Raw genomic sequence first — 23,501 nt, 5'->3', positions numbered from 1 at the left:
GGTCGAGAAAGCTTTTTCTGAAGCACTGCAAGAGCCAGGAGTTGGGGCGAGCAATCAGCTGTGGCCGAGCTGCTAGTGGGGTCTGGTCATGGGGTGAGCCCCCAAATGTCTGCTGGCATCAGCATAACACAAGTGACACACACAAACACACCTCCAGCATGAAAAACGGGGAGTGTCCCCTACTCTGTGGTCACATCTTCAAGGAAAAGGGCTTTTTTAGTGCTTTTGCAGGGCACAGCTGTAATCTGAGTGCCCAGGGACTGTTACCTGCATCCCTGCTGCACACATAGAGCCCCGTTTCCAGACCCACACCGCCTGTTGAGGGGTTTGCTGGTCTCTGTCATATCCCTGACTGCTCAAGGATCCTGCTGGGGTTTCCCTCTTGGATGCTATGTCCATCCCTGCCATCTCTCCTTCCCCATCACAGCTTGGAAGAGCAGGGATGTGAGATGCTATGAGAGCACCAGAAGTGTCTGAATAGTGAATCCCTTTTTAATTACGCTGCTGAGCTGGCGAAATTAAGATAAGTAGTCTGGCTCATTTAGGAACTCTCTGCGAGATGGAGAAGGCCATTATTTTCAAGCCCTCCATAAGTAATGCACGTCCCAGCCTCTCCCTCCACTGCACCTGGAGCATTAACTCCTCAGGGACACTCGCAGGGCAGCATCACAGTGCCACGTGCCACTACGACACTAACGTTTGCTGGGAACATCCTGCCAGCAGATGTGGGCTTGTGGCAGGGCCTGCACTATTGCACAACTCGGGTTGGTGATGGGAATGCAGTCACAGGATGCGAACAGGCACGATGGGAATGCAGCCAGGTCCGCACCAGGTCTGCGCCTCAATGAGGACATACAAACTGCAGAGGAAGAGCAGGAGCAGAGCTCCAACCCACAGCCTGACGGCTGTTTGCTTTAGCTTTGGACAGGCTTTGGTGGACAAAGACCATCCTGTGTCAAAGCACATGTTTCTCTGGGCAATTAATCACTTCTGAAGAAATCCTTAATTTATTGCTCTTATTTACGGGCATTAGCTTCGGGCTTGGATGTACTCCAGGCTGTGCACCCGTGCTGGTGGGGAGGGCAGCCTCCCACCCATGCGATGGCAGTCCCTGGTCTCATCTGTGCCTTTTCCTGTGTGATTTTCTTGCTATAAACCAGGTCGAAGTGGGCAGGTTTGCAGCTGATTTACACCAGCAAAGCAGCAGCCAGTTTTTCCTAAAAACCAGCAAAATCCTGCATGACCTGTCAGCGTGCAGGGGAGGGTTTGGGTCTTCCAGCGTATCTGGTTTGTGTCTCTCCTGCTCTGCAGGGATCGCGCTGGCAGGGCATGGGAGAGGTGTAGGCTGTGTAAGCTGGACCGGAGGCAATGGTGATGGCGATGGAGGTGGAGCATCAGGTTAAAAGGTGCTTTTTTGGTGTGCTGATGAGCCTCTACTTGGGGTGGACAGAAACTGTGCATGCGATGGAGCTGGGCAGGTGGTGAGCACTCGTTGAACCATGGGTGAATTTATTTCAGGTTAATTATTGCACTGAGCAATGTGGAGCTGAGCCTGGGCTGGGATAATCAGTGCCGATCCACTTCTGAGTTTCAGCTCTGAAAGAGTTTGCCAGCAGCCGCACTGGCAAAGGAGGGCATGGAAATGCCTCCCCTTCCCAGAGCACCTGTGGTCATGGGGGCAACCAGAGCTGTAAAACATCTCATGACTTCATACATCGTGCCCAGGGCATGTTTGGAAAAGCCAGTCTCTGCCGAGCTAATTCCAGCACTGCTGGGATTCCCCCTGGGCAGTTGTGGCCGTATCAGCTTTCGCTGCAGGGTAAGTGCATTTGCTGGCACAGCAGGCAGAGGTGTTTGGTGAGGTCCAAGCGCTGCCGAAGGGAAGGGCTGGTAGCCTCCTGGTGTGAGCACCTTGGACCAGCTGAGAGGAAAACTGCCGGGAGCAGGCTGGGAAGTCAGCATGGGACAAAAGCCCTTCCTGAGAGAAACAGCGCAACGCTTCCAGCATCACTTTGAGCACTGCCTCCTAGAAACACCTCCCCGGGAGGCCAAATCCGGCTAGAAGGAGATGTCAGCACTGATGCTCATCCCAAGGGATATCAGGATCTCGCAGTCCTAGGGCTTGGCTCAGAGTAGGTTTCTTGCAGGAGGGGAAAAATAGGGTGGGGGAGCAGAAACTATATTCCTCCATCTCACTTAATTCAGTATTAATGGCATCTCTCCTCACTGAACCACTGATCCCTTCCTAAAAGCAGTCACGTCCCCACATAAAGTTCACCCAGCGGTGTTTTTAAGCCTTGAAAACTGCTTGGAGATATGAAGCGTGGGGGAAAGAGGTGCCAGGGGAGGTTTTCCCTTCTTCTCAGTCCTGCAAGCTGCCAGTAAAGCTGCTGAGGGTCCGGTGGGGCTTTCAGCTTTCCCCACATCTCACCTCTCCCCCAGTGAAATGGGGAAAACCAACCCTTGAACCTGGCCCGTGTTTGGGAAGGAGCATCCAAAAGGAGTGCTGAAATAACGGCCTTGGGACATGCAATCCAGTTCAGGAGCATGGAGAGAGGAGGGTGTTTGATGTTTGGAGCAACACGATGGTCAGGTCCCACAGGGAGTAAAAAAGCTGGAGGATGAAAGAGGGCACGGAAGGCAAAGACAAGGACAGCAACTAAAACCCATCCAAAAACAAGGGCAAAATTGTTCATTTCCATGCGTTAGTCACAATGAAAACACTGGGATTTCATAACTTCTTCCAGCTCAAGAAAAATACCCAGTTAGGGCAGAGAAAGCCCTGGCTGGGTCAGTGCGTGCTGGAGCCGAAGGGGACCCACGGCCCCTCCATCGATCCCATGGGTGATTTTCCTGGTTTACTGGGGACAGGAGCATCACGGGACTGGGGTGCTGGCTGAGACTTCCCAAAGCAATGCCCCTGTCTCAGGTTCCTGTCTGGGCAAGGAAGCAATGCTGCTGCTGTGGGAAAGAGGACCTGTGGGTGGAGCGGCAGTGCATGCACGCATCCAGGTTTTATTGTGCTGTGGTGAGCGGATAGGGCTCAGCACCAAAGCCCACCATGCTTTCTGGAGCTTGACCTCAGGGTTTGGTCTAGGGTGATAAGCTCACTCTTCTCTCTTGTCTAGTTTAGGGATGGGGAAAGGGAGTTTTGCTCTGGTCCTGGTGGAAGACTGAGGAAAAACACTGAGCGATGCTGCTCCATATGGGAAGACGTAAATCTGGGGAACCTCTGGGAATGATACTCTGGATATCTGGGCTCCCCTGCCAGCAGAGTCCTTGTCCTGTACGCCATTCTGGCTGGGTCCATGACTTGGATGTCCAGTGTGAAGTGCTGGGCTCAGCAACACCAGGAGCACCAGCCAGGGTGTTAAAAGATGGGAATGGCAGCAGATTTGAGCATCAAGAGCATGTTTTTCTCAGTGCTGCTGTCCAATGCCACGATACCCCCTGGAGAAGGGCTTTTACTGGTAAGGTCTCCAGTGAGGCTTCGATATACGACACCAAATCAGAAACAGCATGCTATTTCACCAAGAAATGCTCCAAAGACACAGTTTAGCAAGACACTGAGCCTGTGGGCAGAAGAGATCCCTCCCTCTGTTTTAAACAAGGGCTTTTAGGAGGGGGATGGGATGACCCAGATTATCCCCATGAGGGATGGCAATTATTGTCTCTCTTGGCAGGCTCGGCAGAGCGGCCAGGGCCGGGTGAGCAGGCAGAATGAGATGCTGGTTTATCCCCAGTAACCACTGAGCTTTGGTCCTCTGCCTTTTGTTGCAAAGGTTTCGGGGAGTGCAGGGTGGTGCCCTGCTACAGACCCATCCGTAGTGTACAGCTGGAGGCAGCACAGCACCACACGCAGCCCCAGTGCTGGTTTTTAATAAGGGTGAAAACTGGGAGCTTCACAACTGCTTGACTTGTGAACTTTGGGTAAGAAGAGAAGCCATTCCAGAGAAGCCATTCCAGAGGTGAGCTCATTTCTAACCCCGGGAAATGACTTCATGGACGCTGGTATTTACTCACAAAAACATTGCATGTCAGATGTCCCTGACTAGACTTTCTGTTTCGAGTCCAGTATGAGACAAAAATTTCCTTGGACGAGCTGCTCCTAAGACAATTCAAGGTTTGGAGGAGAAGAAGAATTGGAGAGAGAAAAAAAAAAATCAGCATTAAAAACTCTGAAAACATGAGGTTTTTCTGAGCAAAGGGCGATTTTTGAACAGCCACCCCAGCAGAAGCACCTGCCTGGGGTGAGGGTGCAGGTGATGGGTGCTGCCATGGGATAGCTCTGCTTGAAGGAGAGCAATTGTTACCCCCCCATAACGCCCAGCAGCAGGAGTTTCCCTCAGAGGTGATTTTTCTCTCTTTTGCATAGATAAGATGCCAACGATGATTTATTAGGTTGAACAGCAGCAGGTTCCCTGCCCCTTATTTGCATGAGGTTAATGGAAATTATATCCTGTGCTGCTTTGCCTGCATGAGATCCCGATTTATGTGGGGTGTCCAATGGAAAAACACAGCACTTGCATTTTTGTTTGAGGTCTGCTCATGCAAAAATTGCCACTAGGGCCGTATTACCTGGTGTGGCTTTCTGATTTTTGTTTTCTCCAGCATCCCAGAATGATCCGTATGGCTTCAGGGAGGAAAGTTCTATTTGGGGATGCCTGGAGAAGCTCTGGCTCCCCGTGACCCAGCGCTGGGCTGCAGCTCTGGGGATGTACTGGGGCAGCATCCCAAAAGGAGGGGATTTCGGAAAAAGCTGAGCCGGGGTGTATGGAAACAAGCCCTGCCTGCCAGCACTGTTTCCTAATCCTGGGGACCAGAAACCTCTGATTGTTAAACCAGTGTTCAGAGACTCAGCTGAAGGCTGCTGAGCAGACAACATCCAAGCTGACCTTTGAGGAGATGAGCCAAAAAAAAAAGAAAACACAAGGGGGTTACTGTGCAAACGCCAGAGAAAAATAGCCATATTAATAAGGGACCCCACCCTTAAAATAAGACTTATTGCTAATACATGCCCAGGACATTTCTGTGTGATGGCATGCTAAAAAAATCCTCTCTGAATGGGGACCAAAGGCTTTGTTGCGGCATGAGCAAGACTTACGATTCCCAAGAAAAATCCTGTCCCTCTCTTGCATCATACAGTCGTGGATGGAGAGGACATTTCTAGACAAAAAGGCAGCCAGCCAGGAAGGAGGACAAACAGGGAATACATTCCTGACTCGCTATTTAATTGCTTTCGTGCAGGTGCAAAGAACTAAATGAAAGGAAAAATAAGGATGAGCATGTGGGGCCAAGTCAATCTCAGCTTTAAGCAGGAGTCCAGCACCAGAAGGATGTGGCTGCTGCAATAAACAGGCTTTCACCCAACTTCTTGGTGGGTTTTGTGCTTTTTCCCTCCAGGGACTAGGCTCATTCCTGCGGCGCTGGTGGGTGATGGCCCTGCCAGGTAAGGTGATGGGGACAGTCCCCTCCCATGGGGCAGGGGTGGCTGGTGCTCGCTGGGTGCCTGCCCTCCCACACTGCCCGCTGGCAGTGCCGCCGCTGGGTCTGCTTGTCTCTTTCCCCTCGAGTGTAAAGCACTTTGAGTGCATAAATTGCCCTCTGTGGCCCTGAGCAGAATCTCCAGCCTGATCCCGTTTGGTGGTTAAATGCAGAAGTGACGAAGGGTTTAGGGAACTCGGATGGTGATGCCTCAAGGGCTGATGTCCAGCGCCTACAGCGTCTCCTGGGTCTCAGGAGCTGGTCTCTCCACCACAGAATTTGACTTTTAAACCCACAAAGGGGAGAAGTCCTCTGTTGCTTGTGGCAGGGAGCACTCCAGCCTCAGATATGGTGCAACCCCTCCTCAGAGCTCAGGCATTTCCTCCCGAAAATAAGTGGGAATAGGTTTAATGATGGAAAACTTCCTATCCCAGGAGGTGAACTTCCTTCTTTCAGGGAATAATGCAGAGCCACTGCCACCAGCCTGGGTCCTGCCGTCTGGCTGTACACTGGGTACTTCTTAATTTAATAGACCAGGAGGTGTGAAGGTCTGTAATTACAGTCCCCGGGATGTCCCCGGGAGCATGTTTGCCTGTGCTGGCCCCAGCAGGGCTTGGGGCTGGCCCTCTGGCATCCCCACAGCTCTTTTACTTTTGCAGGCCAGAGGAGCAGAGTGTCCTTGGTTTCCCTCCTTGCCCTCGCATTGCACATCATATTTTTTAGGCTCCTGTGAGCTCTTTGTCTTTCCCAGGGTTTCACACCACACATCAAGTTCTCACTGCGTTATGCTGAAAGAAATACAAAAAGAACAAGGCAGGAACTGATAGAGTGCAGAAAAAAATGTATATTCATTAAAATAGCAACATAACCTGTTTCTCTTTATTAATTCCCTCCTGACAGCATTTCCAGTCCAGGCACGTACCTGTGTTCATTTGTGATGCTCCCACGGACCTGTGTGGTCCAGGAGCATCGCTGGGGCGTGTGTCTGTGTGTGCTGAGAGTTTTCTGGTTGTCTGAGCAACGGGATGTTCATCACTAACTCCAGAGATAATTAACTCATTTTTCTGTATTTATAGAAAACGGATGCAGGGAATGTTGGCACTTAGCCCTGATGGGGCCACATTTGGCGACAACATCTTGAATTTTGGCCATTCCTTGCAATACGGTGGCTTTGTCATCATCCCCGCTGCCTGCTCATTAAGCCTGAAAGCGGGCAGCTCGTTACGCCCGCAAGGGCAAGGGGTGCCAGCCCCGACCTGGGGGTGAAACACTGGCAGCTGCCTTAGGCGAGCTGCCTGTGGGCGCCCACCTTCGCGTGCCCCGCTCCTGGTTTGCCAGTGCAGGGGATGTTTGCATCAGCGTTGCCATCTCCTGCTGCCTGTGCTAAAAGCAGCGTACTCCCAGCTCGGCCACCGGCAAGGGGAAATTTTGCTGCTTCAAGGGGTTTGTTGCAGGGATGTGATGCAAAGACGTGCTGGAGCATCCTGACTTGTCACCGCCGTGGTGGGAGACCCGTGGGGAAAGACAAGGAGCATCTTCTCTCAGCATCAGGGCATACGTATGCCAGGTACGTTCTCACCAGGGACAAATCGAGACCTGGACATGGGTTTCCCCTTGTTTCTTTCAGACAGTCAGCAAGAAGCTTGGTACTTTTTGACTGCTTTTTCTTTTTGCTACTTGCTTGCTGGGTTGGTCTTTGGGGAGGGAGAGGGCAAAGGCAGCAAGAGGGCTTGCTCTCAGGGGCTTGGGGTGCAGGTGGCGGGGCTGGAGGAGGACAGCTTGCTGCAAGGTGTCAGCATTTCCATCCTGCAGAGCCGGGGAGGCAGATTTGATCTCAGCTGCTCATATTCTTTGTGCAAAGGTGGGGAAAGCTTTATTTTGGTATCAGCAAACCAGAAGTGCTTGAAATGGTAGAAGACATTCCCTGCCTGCTGCTGGGACTGGTAAACAGCTCATGTCCCCAGGAGTTGGAAGTATTTGCCCTTGAAATGTGAGTTGTCCCCAAGCTGGTTGTGCTCTGGCAAAAAGGGCAATTAAATCAAGCCATGTGGGACCACCACGCTGCTCATGACCCCCTAGTCACCCTGCACGTGGGTGTGTTCCCGTCTTCACCTCCTCCTCTTTCCTGCTTTGCCTCCTGAAGGCAAAGGGATAGAGGTGTTGAGCTGGTGCTGCCTGGGTCCCAGCAAGGCTCCTAAATACCACCATGACCCTCTCCTGAGAACTGCTGTCAGTCCTCAGGCAGCGTGGGATCCCCGTTCTCCCCTTCTGGCCACCCCAAGGTGCTCTCACGTATGGCCCCAGATCTGGCGCTGGAGATGGAGGCGGACCATTAAGGTTTAACACTCTAATGGGAAGCACCATGGGGTTTCTAAAAAGCTTAGCTTTGTTTGCAAAGCCCCTTTGGAAGGATGAGTCCTTGAACCGAGCACAGCTGCCTTGGTACAGGCTCAGCCAGCTCCGGTGTGCCCCATTCCCAGCCAGGCACTGGTGGGCAGCAGCTCATCCTGTGGTCCTGGCCACCTCTCCCACTTCCCAGCTGCTCAACCACCTAGCAAAGAGCTAAAAATATATGTCTATGTGAGCAATCGCTATAGCTACAGCAGGGGTAAGCCAAGGAGGGCAGCTAGGCAGTGTCACTACAACCGGGAGCTGTGGTGGCTTGGCAAAACGGGCAACACAGAGTGGACAGGCAGGGACAGGGTGGGGCTGGCAGGTTGCTGCCAGTGCCTCCAGTATAGATCCCACTATCCCCCCCTTTCCTCCTTATATTGAAGCTGTAGCACACTACACAGCCGCTAAGAGGGGGTTCACTTTTTGGCAGGGGATGAGTGACGAGCAGCTCCCCACAGCTCCCCGCTGCCCTGCCGTGGAGAGGGATACCAACATCTCAGTCTCTGGCTGCCCTGAGCACTGGGTTGAGCCCCGGTTCACGCAAGCAGCGAGGGTCCGCGTGATCTTCACGGCCATCTTCTTCTTGCTGGCGGTGGGCAGCAACGTGGCGGTGCTTGGCAGCCTGCTGAGGAAGAGGAGGAAATCCCACGTGCGGCCGCTGATCCTCAGCCTGGCACTGGCTGACCTGCTGGTGACGTTAACAGTGATGCCTCTGGATGCAGTGTGGAATGTGACGGTGCAGTGGTACGGAGGAGATACCTCCTGCAAGCTCCTCAACTTCCTCAAGCTCTTTGCCATGTATGCAGCTGCCCTGGTGCTGGTGGTCATCAGCCTGGACCGACACGCGGCCATCCTCCATCCCTTCTCCCATGCTCGCCGCCGCAACGGGTTGCTGCTCCGCACCGCCTGGGCCGGCAGCGTGCTCCTGGCTTTACCTCAGGTAGGGCTCAGCGCCCTCCCTGTGTGGTTTGCCCAGGCTGGGGTGGTTTTGGAGAAGGGCTTCCCCATCCTGGAAGCCCCAATGAATTCATCCCCATCCACAGGCTTCCCCACCATCAGATTGGCTTTGCTGAGCAAAGCGGTGTGGTCGCTGCGTTGGGTGCTCAGCACTGCTCTGCACCTTCCTTATAGCACCAACACCATCGGGGTGTTATGCTAAGGGCTGGGTAAAAATCGAGTCTGCTGTTTTTTATTCCTCATGCACATGGTTATCTTCTCCTAAAATATACATCACTGCACCCCTGCAAAACATGTTGGAGCAGACCAAGAAAAATCTGAGCAGTTCCTGATCAAAATAACATTCGGTATGGCCAGAAAAAAGGGGTTTGCAGCTGTCACATCCCCCTGCTCCTGGCCATAGCCGTGAATTAGGTGCCCAGAGCACCTCTCCCAGTCCAATAGCGGCAGAGAAGTGCTCTCCATGCACAGCCAGGAGCATCTGCAGGACATGGTACCCTCTTCCAAACCCTCTCTGAGTTATCATTTGGTTCTCCTTTTCAGCTTTTCCTCTTCCACTTGCACACGATCCCAGGAGGGAACTTCACCCAGTGCGTCACTCATGGGAGCTTCCGAGCACACTGGGAGGAAACCGCCTACAACATGTTCACCTTCACCACCCTCTACATCACCCCCCTGAGCGTCATGATCGTTTGCTACATCCGGATCATTTGGGAGATCAGTAAGCAGCTAAAGAACAATAAAGGTAAGCAGGTCCCAGCCCTTCAGTGTCCACCATGGCTCTATGATAGAACCTGCTCCAGCTTGGAGTGTTGTTGGGTCTGTCCCAACACCCTTTGAAGGGTAATCCAACTAAGAATATTCACACAAACTTCTTGACCCCCCCCTCCTTGCTGTCTTCTGCTTACTGTGGGTCATGGACCCACACGAGATGGTCTCCCCTCTCTGGCAGAAGCACAGTCATGGATGGTTATGTTCTCCACTTTTTCACCCATTTCCAGCTATTCTTCTGACTCTCCCTGGCAGGTTTGGTAAGAAGTCAAAATGACCACATTTCCAAGGCACGCATGAAGACTCTCAAGATGACCATAGTCATTGTTGCCACCTTCATCATTTGCTGGACCCCATACTACCTCCTGGGCTTGTGGTACTGGTTCCAGCCAGCCATGATCCAGAAGATGCCGGAATATGTCAACCACAGCTTCTTTCTCTTTGGCCTGCTGCACACCTGCACCGACCCTGTCATTTATGGACTGTACACCCCCTCCTTTCGGGAGGACGTGCAGTTGTGTCTCAGGGGCGTTGAAACAGCCATTACCAGGCACAAGAGACACAAACCTGTCTCAGTCTCAGAGAAGAACATAAAAGATGGTGCTGTAAATGGTGGGGTGGCATCAGGGGGCTCCAATGGGACGACTGTTAACACAATCTGCTGAAGAGATGTATCCACAAGGACACGGGAGACACAGCTTTGGGGGCTGCTTTTGTCCCATAGGATCGTTCTGGAGACTGTCATGAGGAAGTTTGCCACTCAGCTTTGGTGGGTGAGGGTCTCTGGCCAGAAACTGGGAATGCATCTCCTGCCTGAACTCAGGGTGAAAAACATCTGGTGGTATTCACGGTCACTCTTCCGTTCTTGCAGCCCTGTGACAACAAGGAAGCTGTCCTTTTTGTGCCCTGTGCATGCTCTAGCCCTGATTCTGGAATCAAGCATCTGCCACACTTCCAGCATCAACCCTTTGGAGGAGACATGCCGTCTCCTCTGTGGTCCAGGGCCATGTCCATCTGGGATGGCCCTTTGCACCTACACCTGGGTGCGGAGCTGCTAAGTGGTGTCACCCTGAGAAGCTGCAAAGGTGCCATCAGAAGCTTTTACTCCCTTTTCTCCAGCCACTCTAGGAAAAGCTCTCTGGAAGTTTTGGATCTCCAGGCACAGAGCCTGTTCGGTCCTCCCACAGCTGCGTCAAGCCTTGGGGAGGATCTAAATCTTTGGGGAGTGACTGATGCAGGGGCATTAGTCCCCATGGGCATGGTGGGGAGGGAGGAAGTGCTGCAGGGATGGAGGGGCTCAGGCAAGAGGGGTTCAAAGAACCACAGCGGGATGGGATCGGATGGGGATGGAATGGGGTTTCTTCTCCCTTCTGGAGACAGCCATAAGGAAAGAGAGTCCTTGCTGCATTGTTCTGGCATGCAGGGGGTGGTACGGACACATCCTTACACAGTAGCTCTCTGGGACGCAGGGCTGACCAGGAGACTACTTGGTGTAAGCAGAGAGTGAAAACCAGACCCAACACTGCCCAGCCCCCCCTGCCTGCCCCTGCCCCATGTCCTAGGGTACGAGCTGGCAGGTTGCAGACCATGTCCTGGGCTCCCCATATGTGCTTTGCCCTAAGGGCTTGACCCGACAGCAGCACCTCATCTCTGTCCCCAGCAGGATGGGTGCAGCCACCCCACAGGAGATGCCTGAGGTGTCCCAATGAGGAAGGTGATGGGAAGCACCTGTAGGTAGATGGGGCCCATCAGCACTCATAAATGCCAGCAGGGTGCCGGTGGTCTTTGGCTGCGCTGTGGAGGTAAGGGAGGCTGTGGGAGGGATCAGCTGAGCTGTGATGAATGAATTTTTTTTTTTTTTTTTTTTTTTTTTTGCTTTTCACTAGTGTGTTACAAGTTGCTTGTAAAGATGGAAGCCTCTTCTCTGGGTGTGGGTTGAAGAGATGGGTTTATTCAACTGTGTTGTTCCTTTCTGTGTGACTAGAAATAGTGAACTGTTTCTTTGTTTGTTCTCTGCTGATTGTTATGAAATGTGTTTTTTGCTTTTGAAGAGAAATCTAGTTTTGAGCCAGGTGCGTTGTGGGGTTTTTTTGGTTTTGTGAAATCTTTGGGCAGCTCAGGAGCGTGGACTTGGCAGGAGGTGGCTCCCTGGGCATTTCTGTGGCTACTGCAGCTTTGAATGAGCATCTGGACTTTATCAGGATGAAAGAGCTGTGTTTTAAAAACAAATCTTGACTTGCTGTGGTTGCATGTGTAGGGAAGCTGGGAGATGTCTCCTCCCAAGCAAGCAAATTTCCTTTGGTCGCCAAGGGGGCGTTCTCGACCCTGTCTTTAAGAGGGAATGGATCCCTGCTGGTCAGAAGGGATCTGCACTGGTCTCCCAGTGCCCCAGCTAACAAATTAGAGGGGTGGGAGAGCAGTCCTTGCAGGTTGGCTGAGGCTGGATGATGACGGTATGGGAAGCCGTGGTGCTCAGGGTGATGCAGAGCTGTAGGCAGGTATTGAGCACATGCCTTTCCCCAAGCTAGCTATCATTTATGCTAAACACGCTGACCAAGGAGAAAAAAATTCAATTAGAGCTGCAGGAGCCCAGGCAGGCTAGTGGGGATTAGCATGAGTCCTTTAGGAAGCATCCAAGCTCCAATGAGATGCGTAATCACCGTTTGGCTTTCCTGGGCTTGTTCTGCTCAAGGTTAATTACGCAATGCTAATGGCAGCAGGGCTTGCTGCTGCCAGGCTGGCTTGGCTTGACCTGTGTAAAAGAGTTTCTTGTGAGGTGATGGGAATGACTTGTGGTAGGAGAAGCTAATTTATTCATCAGACTCTCATTTGGTTTCTCTGTTTGTATTACTGATGATCGCTAATGGGGGGCAGACCTTGAAGGTGTGTTGGTTTTCTGGCAAGCCTCAAAGAAGCAGGAAAGTGTCTTTAATCTCCTGAAAACAGTCTTCATCTGCTTTCTGCTGAGTGAGAGAGAACAGGTCTGGCATTGCTTGTACGCTTAAGGCCATTTGTCCTTCCTCACACAGCAACGGGAGAGCTCGGAGACCTTCTCTGAGGAGCAAGAAGTACTTTTTCCCTTGTGGGAGGGACCCACCACCTTTACACCCCACAGGTACAGTGAGAGGACAGAAGCAGCTTTGGCTTTAGGTGAAGAGTAGGAAAACTGAGATGCTGGCAAGGATATGTACCTTGGTCCTTGGGGGAAGCACGGCACATCCCTCAGGATGCCCGCAGGCACTCTCAGCGCTGCTCTTTCTGCCTGCCTCTAGGTACCTTCCCTCCTGCTGCTGGTGCTCGAGGCTGGCATTTTGGGAAGCCCAGAGCGTGGGCAAGGTGCCCAAAGTGACAGCTTTCACGATGGAAGGAAAATGTCACTAGAAGAACATGCTGCCAAGCCGTGTGCCCAACGTATGCAGGAAGGGGGGGCGAGCAGCACCTCCCCAGGGGAGCCAGGGCGGGTATTTTCTGAGTCACTGGGGATTGACCCAGGTCTGGGTCCTGCCAGAGGCGGACCAAAGCCCAGGCCTGGTTTGAACATCTCTGAATTTCTGATTCTGTGTTTCTTAAATCTGTTTGTATTTTAGAAAGCAAAAAATTTTTGCATCACTCATCAGGAGCATGAAACACAGAGCCTTGCTGCTCCCCAACCCAGGGGTGGTCTTGCTTTCTGCAGTAGTTCCCTCTCCCTACCTTGCCTCAAAGCCTGGGTCTCCAACAGCACCTGCCTTCCTCCTCAGCTGGTTCCTGAGATCTCTGAATACATAGATTATAAGTAGATAGATTTAATTATTTTTTTGTAGATATATATTTCCCCATATGGGAGGAAAATTCTCCCACTTCCCCAAAATATTCCTGTTTCCCCTGGAAAACACTAGCTGCCATGCTTTTCCTTGCAGTCACACCAGGATCAGACTTGTCTGACTCAGTTACAGTTCCTTAATATTCACCACAGTAATGTAATGAACATATTAATAAGCACAGGTAGCTCTATATTTTACAACTCCTCGACCTCACCCTGGGCTGCCTGCTTCAGACACAGCAGTCCTTTGTTCGGGAGAAAATTCTGATTCATTCCCCATTAGCATTTTTATAGTACTGTGCATGTTCAAAGAGCCACGCAAGTGGCTTAAGAGGTTAATGCGAACCTTGGGTTAATTCATAATATTGTTAGATACTCGGCACAATACTCTCATTAATTCAGCTGACTGCATCTCACCACGTTGGGCAACACATGCTGAAATCAGCAGGGAGCACAGAAAACAAGCGTGGGAGTAGGATATTAAGTATTTTGCTGGCCTGCTAAGGTAGAATCTGGGCACCTTAAATGTATTTATTTTCCCACTGCCTTTGAAGACACGAGTTGCCTCGCTCAGCAGATGTGGAGCTGAAGCACTGAGGAGGCCGGGCTCAGCACCCCTGCAGGCCTAGGAGCATGAGGGACGGGGCTATGAGCCCTCCGAGAGGCACTCGAGACATGTCCATCAGGACTCAGCCCCTACCTGCAGCTACCTCTTTCTTCTGGGTCTATTCAAACTGTTTAAAGCAGAAAAAGCTGTTTTTTTTCCTTTGATACCTGCTGATTTAATTGCAGTGCTGGGCTGTGTGTGTCTGCCATGAGAGCCCTTGCAATAGTTTTCTCTTTGGGGATATAGTATGGAGCAGCTGGTGCAGAAGATCAGCTTGGGAACTAGCTCCCTACACGGATGCGATTGCCCCACGCTTGGGAAGAGATCTCAGCTGACTGGCTTAAAGCCAAATCAAAGGCCAGACAGGCATTAGGAGATAGTGCTGAACGGCTGCTGTGCACTCATTCCTTTTGCTTACTCTTCAGAAACTTTCCTATGCAAAGCAAGCCTGAGAAGAGAGCCTCAAAACCCTGCTGTGCTCCTCCCCATCTGTTCCTTTTGTCTGACTTGTGAATTCCCAGGTTTGTGCCTTTCCCTGCAGTACAAGCATCTAGCCGTCCCACAACTGCTGCCTAACCTTCTCCCTTTCCAAAGGGCCTCCCATAGCCCGTCTGTTCCAAAAGGTGTTTCGTTTGCAGATGTACAAGCCTTTTAACAACATGGTAACCTTTAGATAGCATCAAATACTCCGGGTTTTCTGCCTGGCACGTTATCTGCCCTAGACTGACATATATGTGGCACAACATTATATATAGAACATGCTGAGGTGGACCAAAAATAGGCAAGTATTTCCAGGAACCCCATGCGTGTCTCAAACCCCGAATTTCTGCATTGAAATATCAAGGAGTAAACCACTACAAAGTAGTTGAATCTGTTGTGCAATAAATTGTTAGTTTATGTATATTTTAATTGCAAATCAACACTATAATTAGCACATTTCCTGGGCTGAGGCAATGCAATGTGCTTTAACAGTGAGCATTATTAACGGACTGTAAAAGGCAATGGGGAATTGGATTATAATGTTCTTGTTTTGCAAGCTGTATGGTGAATAAATAAATTTGTTCTGGCAGCAAAATTAACTGGAATAAATGCTTCTAGCTCCATCCACCAAGAAGAGGGGTTGCTGTAAATGAACTTGTTCTCAGCCTCGAGTTAGAAAACCTGATTATCAGGTCATTATTTCTGGCAATTAGGTACCAGAACAACATCAGATAAAGAAGAGCTTTTCTTTGAAATATTTAATGAGTAAAGTAGTAATCATGGACTCATTTGCTGGAAATATGTGATGAGATTTTTTTTTTTTGTGATTCGGGTTCGCTGTGCAATAAAAACCTGCGCTTATCAAGTCTACTACTGAAAGCTAGACTGCTTGAAACTTGAACTGTGGCACATGTCTAGCTTTTCTTTGCCTAGAATCCCTGGGCTCTTCATCAGGTTTTTCTCGCGCCCAGTCCCTAGTCAGAGGACAGTCCTTTGCTCCTTTTTCAGTTTCAGGTAGTTGTAGGTTGCTTTGTAACAACAGCAAACACAGAGGACTTGGACAGGAGAGGGAGAAGGTTGCCCTGTTTACATCACACGATTAACTTGCACATACCTGTATGTGTGTTTTCAAAGCAATCCCCAAAATGCCCTTCTTCAAGGTCAGAAAAGATGGATCTGAGAGATACTGAGGTTTTTGCACACCAGCATTAAGCCGATGCGCTTTGCAAACAGCTGAACTGCTGTAATTCTGACCATAGAAGACTCAACCTCTCTGTGAGAACGTAGCGTGGACAGTCCTGCGAACATACAGTATCGTGTACAAGTTGTCACGTGGAGGTTTAAGTGAAGTCTACAGGAAGTTACCTGTACTACAGATGTTCACAGACATACAAGTACAACCCTACCAGCTCTGCTGCCATTTTACTCAATTTCTTACAAATGCCTCAGGAAATAGTTGGCATGTTACTGCTAGTTAGTCCATTTCTTCGTAAAGGAAGGCTGAAAACAATTCAATACAGGCAAAAATGTTGAACCAGATCCCAAAATCCAGGCAGTCCCAAGCCCCCAAAGCCTGTCAGGTGGCAGTGTAAGTGGAACCCTTCACCCTCCCTCTTCTTGGCGCAGAAAAGACAAGCGGAAGGCTGTTTGATAGGAATGATCCTTATTCAGTACTGGTGTTGAAAGGCTTCAGTTTTTCTGACCTGCACACTAACCAAGGACAAGATAGATCATGACTGAGAGCACAAGCCTTGCAGATGTTTGTGCCGGTTTTGGCTGGAATAGAGGTAATTTTATTCACAGTAGCTAGTATGGGGCTATGTTTTGGATTTGTGCTTAGTTGCTGGCTGGGGTTAAACCACGATAATGTTTTACAGGGGGTGGAAACATACTAAAACCATTTAACTTCTTCCATTTTGGTGAATGTTTTATTTCTTGTTGTTTTCTTACAACCATTATGCTCAAATATAAAAATTCCTGGCCAAAGTCAAAGTTAGTTTTAAATGTTTAAAAGTGATCTCATCTGCACTGATACATGCTAAACATCGCTAAATTCAGTTTCTGAAACCAAACTAGTAAGACTCCCCTACAGGTTGCTTTGCCTGACATACAGAAAAATCCTCTTTTCCAACTCATGCAAACATACCTCAGTTTGGCAGAGAATAGTTACAGCTCAGTGTTTCCACGCTTAGTTTTCATTAACTTTAAGTAACTTTTTCCCATGGATCCTTAACAATTGGTTCATGCTAAGCTGCACCGTTGTGATCCTTTTCACCTGTACTGGGCATCCTCATGAATCACAGGAACACAGAAATAAGAATAAATGGAAAGATGTCATGAGGATAATATATTGGAAAGCTCCAGACACCTTTATTTCCAGAGCTCTGGAACGGATGCAGTGCATTGCAGATTGGCTATTATTAAGGCACGTGGTGAAAATAACAGTTTATCACCTTGGGCAATTCATCTCTCCGAGTTGAACATTCTGTGCCAGTAGTAGACGAAGGTTGGCGAGTTGCTGGCCCCTATCACTATTAGCAGCAGTAGGTACAGCATCATCATTACGGCAAAACGGTGGGTATAAATCCAGGAAGACTGACTAGGAGGCCTGAAAAAGGAAAAGTGTAGGTATTCTGTCAGAGACGCACTAACACCTTGGCAAAGAGTATCTTAGGTTTTGTTATTTTAAACGGTTAAGCTAATCTATTAAAAACAGAAAGTTGTTCCGCGATTACTGTAACTACCAAAGCTTGATTCCCCATCCCTTTTCCCTAAGTCTCTGTGCTGAGCCTGTGCTTTCTCCCCATTTCACACCTTTCTCTGTGGTTTGGAGCCATAAGTGCCTGGCCTGTACGCACGTGTTGATTAGCTGGGTGAATGCTGCCACTTGGGTTAGATAAGTGCAGAGTTAAAACTGCCCTAGTTTTACTCTTTGTTTCCTGCCACAGATTACTAGAGCTCTCAAAGACAGTAAGTGCTTACAGGTCTGGTGAAAAAGCACATTTAGCTGAGCCTGGGAATGTGCAAGAGTGAGACAGAGGCAACGTGATGGTGTAAGCCTTATTTCCACAGGAAACTGGCTAAAACCAAATTCTGGCAGTTCAGTGTATCTTTCCTGCTTGTTTTCTGTTGTTTTTCAAATACGCGATGTGTTCATCTGGCTGTTATAGCATGCTCATAGCTCTAGATAGCTGAACTCTTACCTCCTGTGCTGTTTCTGTGAATATACTAGCAAGTATTTAACTCGTAAAAGCTGATTGTTTGTGACAACGAAGTATTTCTGCGGTACATCACCCCCTTCACTGTTTTTCACTCTTGCTCTTTTTCTGTCTATTTCTTCTGAATCTGAACGGGAAAAGAAAAGAAGAGGTCTTTGGGGAAACAGAAAAGCAAGAAAAGAGGCACAACTTCAAGTAACTGTAAAAAAGCAAACAACCAACACCTCACCCCACCCCCCCTACCCCTCCCCAAGAGTGGAAATAAGATAACCAAAGACCTAGTCTTGGTATTCCCCTGAATCCCTTAGCATCCAAGAATAGACTGAAAAGTTTGCTTGAGGCTATACCACTCCCAGTCATCCTTGGTATGGATGGCATTATGGCCCAGACCAGGATGATAAGGAGGCTGGTGTCCCACAGCAGTGCTTCAGGAGCTGCTAATATTAACAGGGAAAGAAAAACAACATCAACGGACTGACTGAGCCCTGCCAGAAGGAAGCAGTCAAAGAAGGACAATCCGAGCAGAGGCTTCCTAGACATCTAGTAAAGCTTGTTATTGATACATTTGTGATGCTTCTGTTCCACCCTCACAGGTGAAACAATCAGGCATTATGGATCACGACTTGATCATACTACTGAAACCAGAAAAAACAAATCATAGAATGGTTTGGGTTGGAACGACCTGTTCTGTCACGGGCAGGGACAGCTTCCATTACACCAGGTTGCTCAAAGGCCTATCCAACATGGCCTTGATGCCACCAAAATATTTTCTACCTCTGAAATAGACTATTTTGAGAGAAGCTTCACAGACAATTTGTTGAGGGGTCAATCAGAAAAGGAGACTGCCACCAGTTTCTACCGAAGGGTATCCACACTCCATACACTGCACTGCTTATACAATAGCATATATGTACAAATATGAGAAGTGCTAAGTAGAAGATGAACTGCCTGTAGTAATTATTATTGCAGTAGTCTCACCTTTCTTTTTCACCTGACACTTTACATCTGGGTGGTCAATGATCTCACAAACAGCTACACAGCTAAGGATAGAGCCCAATGCACTTCGCTGCCAACCAAGACCATGAGGGCTATAAAGGAGAGCCAGGCTCAGGTCACTGGTAAGATAGGTACCTTCACCAAACAAGGACGTCTGAAACAGAGAAATGTATCTTAAAATCCTGTAGAACAAACTATAAACAACATACAAGTGTTCTTTACTTTCAGACTGGCAGTTCTGTTTCTGAAGGTAAACTATGAAAGGCTTTTCTGACCTGTGTTGGTCCTGGTCCACACACTGTTTTTGTCCTGGCACAGCTTCCTTGGGGTGGGGCAGCTGCCCTCTCCCATCCCTCAAATTAGCTGCTTGGCACAGCCTTTGGTGTGGACAGATTCATGCCTTCCCGGATTTGGATTTAGTTTGCCAGCCTAAGTATTTTATATCAACATGACTGCACTGCTGTTAGAGGCATTTCACTGATTTAAGACTGCCATCATTCAAATCCAACCTCCACAAACAAGGCAAGGCTTTACTTCCATTTAAATCCATGCTTTACTAGAAAAGAAGTACTTTCCAATTGTGAATTCCTTTCAAATGTAACTTTTAATAACTCTGAATCAGAGGATTTGCCACACTGGCTAAAATTATTAATCCAGAAAGTCCACTGTACCCGATAAGCTGTTCCTCGTAAAGAACATGGAAAAACATAGTTCAAGTTGACTGGATGGTTAAGCTGCTGCTGTGTCAAAACTGCTTTACAGATGACACACAAAGCCAGGAGTTCCACCTGTTTTTCCATTGAAATTGGAAGAGATGCAAGCCTACAGGATGTCTCTCTCTTAACCAGGCTATTTAAAGAAGGCTCCATTTGCAAGCAGCACCTAAAACTTAGTTGATCTAAGCTTGAGGCCAGGCAGAAAGAATCTCAGCAGGACGTCCACTATCTTCCTCCTCTGCGCACAGGTGCTTGTCAGACAGGCCAGTAGTTTCAGAGGCATTACACTTCCTTACAAAGAAGCAAAGGATAGCTGTAATTCGTCACACTGGAGAAAAGGGTTTCATGCCACTTCCAGTTTTTACCCTCAGGCTGCACTAGAAAATCCAACATAACCGTCCACAAAGGCCTACAAGTCAGAACAGCAGTATAAGATCATCGGCACATTTCATACCCCTACAGGAATTTGGGCCTATTTTTAAAAAGTGTCACTAGCTGCAAGTGAACAAGATGGTGCCAATACCAGGAGCCTCACCCTGTTCAAATGGCAGTGCAGGCCGTTGTGCAGTATGGAATGGAAGTTTTCGAGGCGACTCCCATGGAAGGCATAGATGAGGTCCCGCTCTCCCTTGGTCTCAGCAAACTTGGTATTCATCTGATCGCAATACACGATCTCAAAGAGGTAGTCCGGAGCAGGAACCGCAGCCCCAGACATCCCTGTGAGTTCTTGGATCTTCTCGTACTTAAAATCAGGAAGGAATATGTGTCAGTTTATGGGGTTAGATTAGCCACTGGAAATCCTGCTTACTGCCCCTTAGTCTCTCATATTGCTTTATGTATTTTGATTATGCTTTCTGCATTAGAAATCAACACTGTCACAATTCAGAAGGAGTAAATGGACAGTAAAAATTCTCAGTTTCTTGCTATCAAAGCTAAATCCTAATTCTTTCTGGAAAAATACCACCCCTGAACTGTGATAATGAATTAATTGATGATGTAAGGACAATACCACAATTCTACTTTGGCCACTAAGACAATATATCCATCAGCTGATCTTAGAAGAGATAAAAAAGTGAAAACAGAAGTTGTTTTCATCTTGATACTAATCTCTACAACTATTTTGATCCCTATTACAGAAGTAGCTCAGTGGCTCTCAATCTTTCCATTTTTGGGGTGGTATGCAAAAGTACAAAGTTGTCTTTCTTGGTGAGAAGCACATCCTAGCTCCACAACACCCAGGTTGCACTATTGTGGTCCAGAACATGCAAGTACATGCTATATTAATGGAGGTAACCAATTACAGGTGGTGCCATCATCAACTACTGGCAGTGATAACTATTTCTTCCCGCCAGTGTTCCTGAAAATTTTATTTAAAACCCAAAACAAACAACCCTCTCTATATACAGGGAAAAAAAGCATTCACGTTGAACTGTCAAGCTCTTACGATAACCAGCTAACTTCTTGCAGGAGAAAATACTCTCTGAAGTGCAAGTTTGACTTAAAAGTCAAACTCTAATCAAGATTTTCAGAATTCAGAGCTCACCTCCTGTTTCTTAGTACTATGTATCATGAAGACCTTAGATGATAAAATCCAACTAAACAAATCCCAGGTCCTCTTCTCTGTGTTTGGAACAGACTCCAGAAGTTCTTTCAGGCTTGGCAGAGCATTGGTATCTGCAAGCTAACAAGACAGGCATTTAGTACAAGGTCCTTCTTTTCATTATGATTAAACAGAGACCTCTAGTGAAAACAAAACAATATTTCACCCTGAGAGGTTGTAAACTGAAAATCAGTTTCTGTTCTAAAATATAAATGTTTGTAACTGGTTTGCAGGAAAGTTTGTCACTTGTTCTAAAAGTAAATACCAGACCGCTTATAAAATAGTTCTATTTACCAATAATATCTGTAAGGTACATAGAAGAATAATCAAATCTCTGAAGGAAAACAGGCCACCACAGTGCAGTATCTGCAGTGGAATAGACACAGAGGCCGTGTAAAGTACAAACCCTTCAAAATTTGAGTTTCACATCAGGCAGGCATTTCCAACGCTTCACATCCCCAACGCGGGATCTGTAAGTTTCTGAGCAGGGGTTTGTCAGGTCTGAATCCCACATGTACTTTAAAACCCGGGTTCGCGGACTGGATATACAACCCGCCCTGCTTTACTGGCCGCGCCGAGGGGCCGCTGCCCTCCTCTCAGCGGGCGGCCTCGCCTGCCGACCCCGCGGCGCGGCCCGGGCGCGCTGGGCCTGCGCTCGCCCCGCTCACTAGCCCTCTCGCCAGGCTGCTGTGGCACGCCGGAGCCAGAGCGGCGTGTTCCCGGTTCGGCTGTGCGCGCCGGGCCGGGGCAGCGGCACTCACCAGCCCCTCGAAGTCCTTGCTGTCGGCGCCCGCGTAGCGGCCCGGGAAGGGCCTGAGCGCCGAGTCGCGCTTGTAGCTCTGCAGCGCGGCGGCGAAGAGGCTGCACCGCAGGTCGGCGGCCAGCGGGTCCCTCCCCGCCGTCTCCCTAAGGCGGGCGGCCGCCTCGCCGGGGCCGGGCGATGGCATGCCCGGCGGGGCCTGCCGAGCGGCGGCCGCTCTGAGAAGGCGAGAGCTGCCGCCCGGGCAGCGTCGTCCCTTCCGCCTCGCCGGCGGGGCCGCGGCCTGGCCCCGCCGCTCCGCCCCGCCGCCGGGCGGCCGCCTCCGCCCGCCCCGCGCCGTTCTGCTCCGCCGCGCTCCTGCCCGGCACGGCGGGGCCGAGCGGCGGTGCCCGGTCCTCGGGGACGTGGGAGGCTGGGGGAGAATGGCGCCTTCTCCTCGGGTGGAAACCGGGAGGGGGGTACAGTGGGGAAATGGCGCCTTGCCCTCAGGTAGAGACCTGGAGAGGGGTACAGGGGGGAAGTGGTGCCTTCCCCCTCAGGTGCAGACCTGGAGATTAGGGGTCCAGGGGAGGGAAATGGCGCCTTCCCCTCAGGTGGAGACCTGGAGAGGGGTACAGGGGGGGAAATGGTGCCTTCCCCCTCAGGTGCAGACCTGGAGATTAGGGGTCCAGGGGAGGGAAATGGCGCCATCCCCTCAGCAGGAGAACAGGAACCATGAGGCAGGGAGAACATGGAAGGGGAGCCCAGCTCTTCGTGCCCACAACGTATGTGACCCCGAGGCAGGGGACAGCGGCGCCGAGGACGGTGGCAATGTGCTGGAATGTGAGTTGCCCTGTGGTCCTGTTAGACGGCTTGTGCCCCCTCAGCTGCTGGGGCATGGCAGATGCAAACTCATGGCTTGGTCATTGCATTCATGTGAAACAGCAATGCTGATTAGCCAAAACAGTCATTCAGGGCACCTACTTTTTGTGTAAAATCTGGTTTTGTGTAGCTCTGACTATAACAGACTTACGCGATAGCAAGTCAAAAGCATGTAGGTGCCGTTACTCTTTAGCAGTTCCCTTTATCATCCAAGCTGGTAGCCTTGAAGAATGCATCCAGGTTTGTTTCAGTCATCTCTCACAGGCTGGTGTTGCAGAACTAAGGGAGAGTTTACTTTTTAGTTGAGCCTCTTACCAGTGGTTTCACCATGTTGCATTCGCTATGTTGCCTGAGAATGAGCTCAGTCTTCATCTCTGCAATACTGGCACAGCATTAGTGCTCTGAAGCCTCTCTCAAGTTCCAAGGTGTGTTAGATGTCACCATTGGCAGGGTGGAGGTCTCTTCAACTCAAGCTCTCTTGGTCTCCTGAGTGCAAGTTACTTAGACTGATCAGTTTTGGAAATGTATAGCCATACTAGATGTCTTCTAACACCTTTCTTGGTTTCTTCGTTTGGGGGGATATTGCACGTATCCATGGAGTAACTGATGCGGGTGCCGCACATGTAGACTGTTGCAGATGGTCAGAAAAATGTTAAGGTCACTTGTGGATACCTGTTACTGGGCTCTTATCTCGCAACTGGATGTCTAGATGCTGCTGGGGATGCAATCTGCAGCATTACTTAAGCAAACAGGAGCACTAGCCTTATTAAATACTAAGAGCAAACTGGTACCAAAGCAAACAAAATGTGAACTTCATTCCCAAGTGCAGAGTTCATATTCGTATTCACCCACTTG

General features: G+C 49.6%; 2 protein-coding genes across 3 annotated transcripts; one reads left to right on the top strand and one right to left on the bottom strand.

The window, feature by feature from the left end:
* The first annotated feature begins 4,972 nt into the window (after nt 1-4,972).
* On the top strand, nt 4,973-13,384 carry LOC119151448 (gonadotropin-releasing hormone II receptor-like). Its single transcript, XM_037395373.1, has 4 exons — nt 4,973-7,051; nt 8,309-8,818; nt 9,379-9,580; nt 9,862-13,384. Exons 2-4 carry the CDS (start codon nt 8,312-8,314, stop codon nt 10,269-10,271), a joined length of 1,119 nt encoding a protein of 372 aa, XP_037251270.1. The 5' UTR covers nt 4,973-7,051; nt 8,309-8,311; the 3' UTR covers nt 10,272-13,384.
* Nucleotides 13,385-16,395: 3,011 nt separating this feature from the next.
* PARP16 (poly(ADP-ribose) polymerase family member 16) lies at nt 16,396-22,071 on the bottom strand. 2 transcript variants are annotated; one of them, XM_037395375.1, is made up of 7 exons: nt 21,787-22,071; nt 20,969-21,106; nt 19,961-20,167; nt 18,692-18,863; nt 17,699-17,840; nt 16,949-17,103; nt 16,396-16,784 (listed from the first exon to the last, which is right to left on the bottom strand). In XM_037395375.1, exons 1-6 carry the CDS (start codon nt 21,970-21,972, stop codon nt 16,959-16,961), a joined length of 990 nt encoding a protein of 329 aa, XP_037251272.1. In that variant the 5' UTR covers nt 21,973-22,071; the 3' UTR covers nt 16,396-16,784; nt 16,949-16,958. The 2 variants fall into 2 exon arrangements, with proteins under 2 accessions (XP_037251272.1, XP_037251271.1); XM_037395374.1 differs by having other exon boundaries at nt 16,396-17,103; nt 21,787-22,070.
* Nucleotides 22,072-23,501: the final 1,430 nt, after the last annotated feature.

The sequence above is a fragment of the Falco rusticolus genome, chromosome 7 (genome assembly GCF_015220075.1).
Source record: "Falco rusticolus isolate bFalRus1 chromosome 7, bFalRus1.pri, whole genome shotgun sequence".
Lineage (NCBI taxonomy): Eukaryota > Metazoa > Chordata > Aves > Falconiformes > Falconidae > Falco > Falco rusticolus.
The sequence above is the reverse complement of the archived record's forward strand: the minus strand, read 5'-3'. Positions and strand labels throughout refer to the sequence as shown.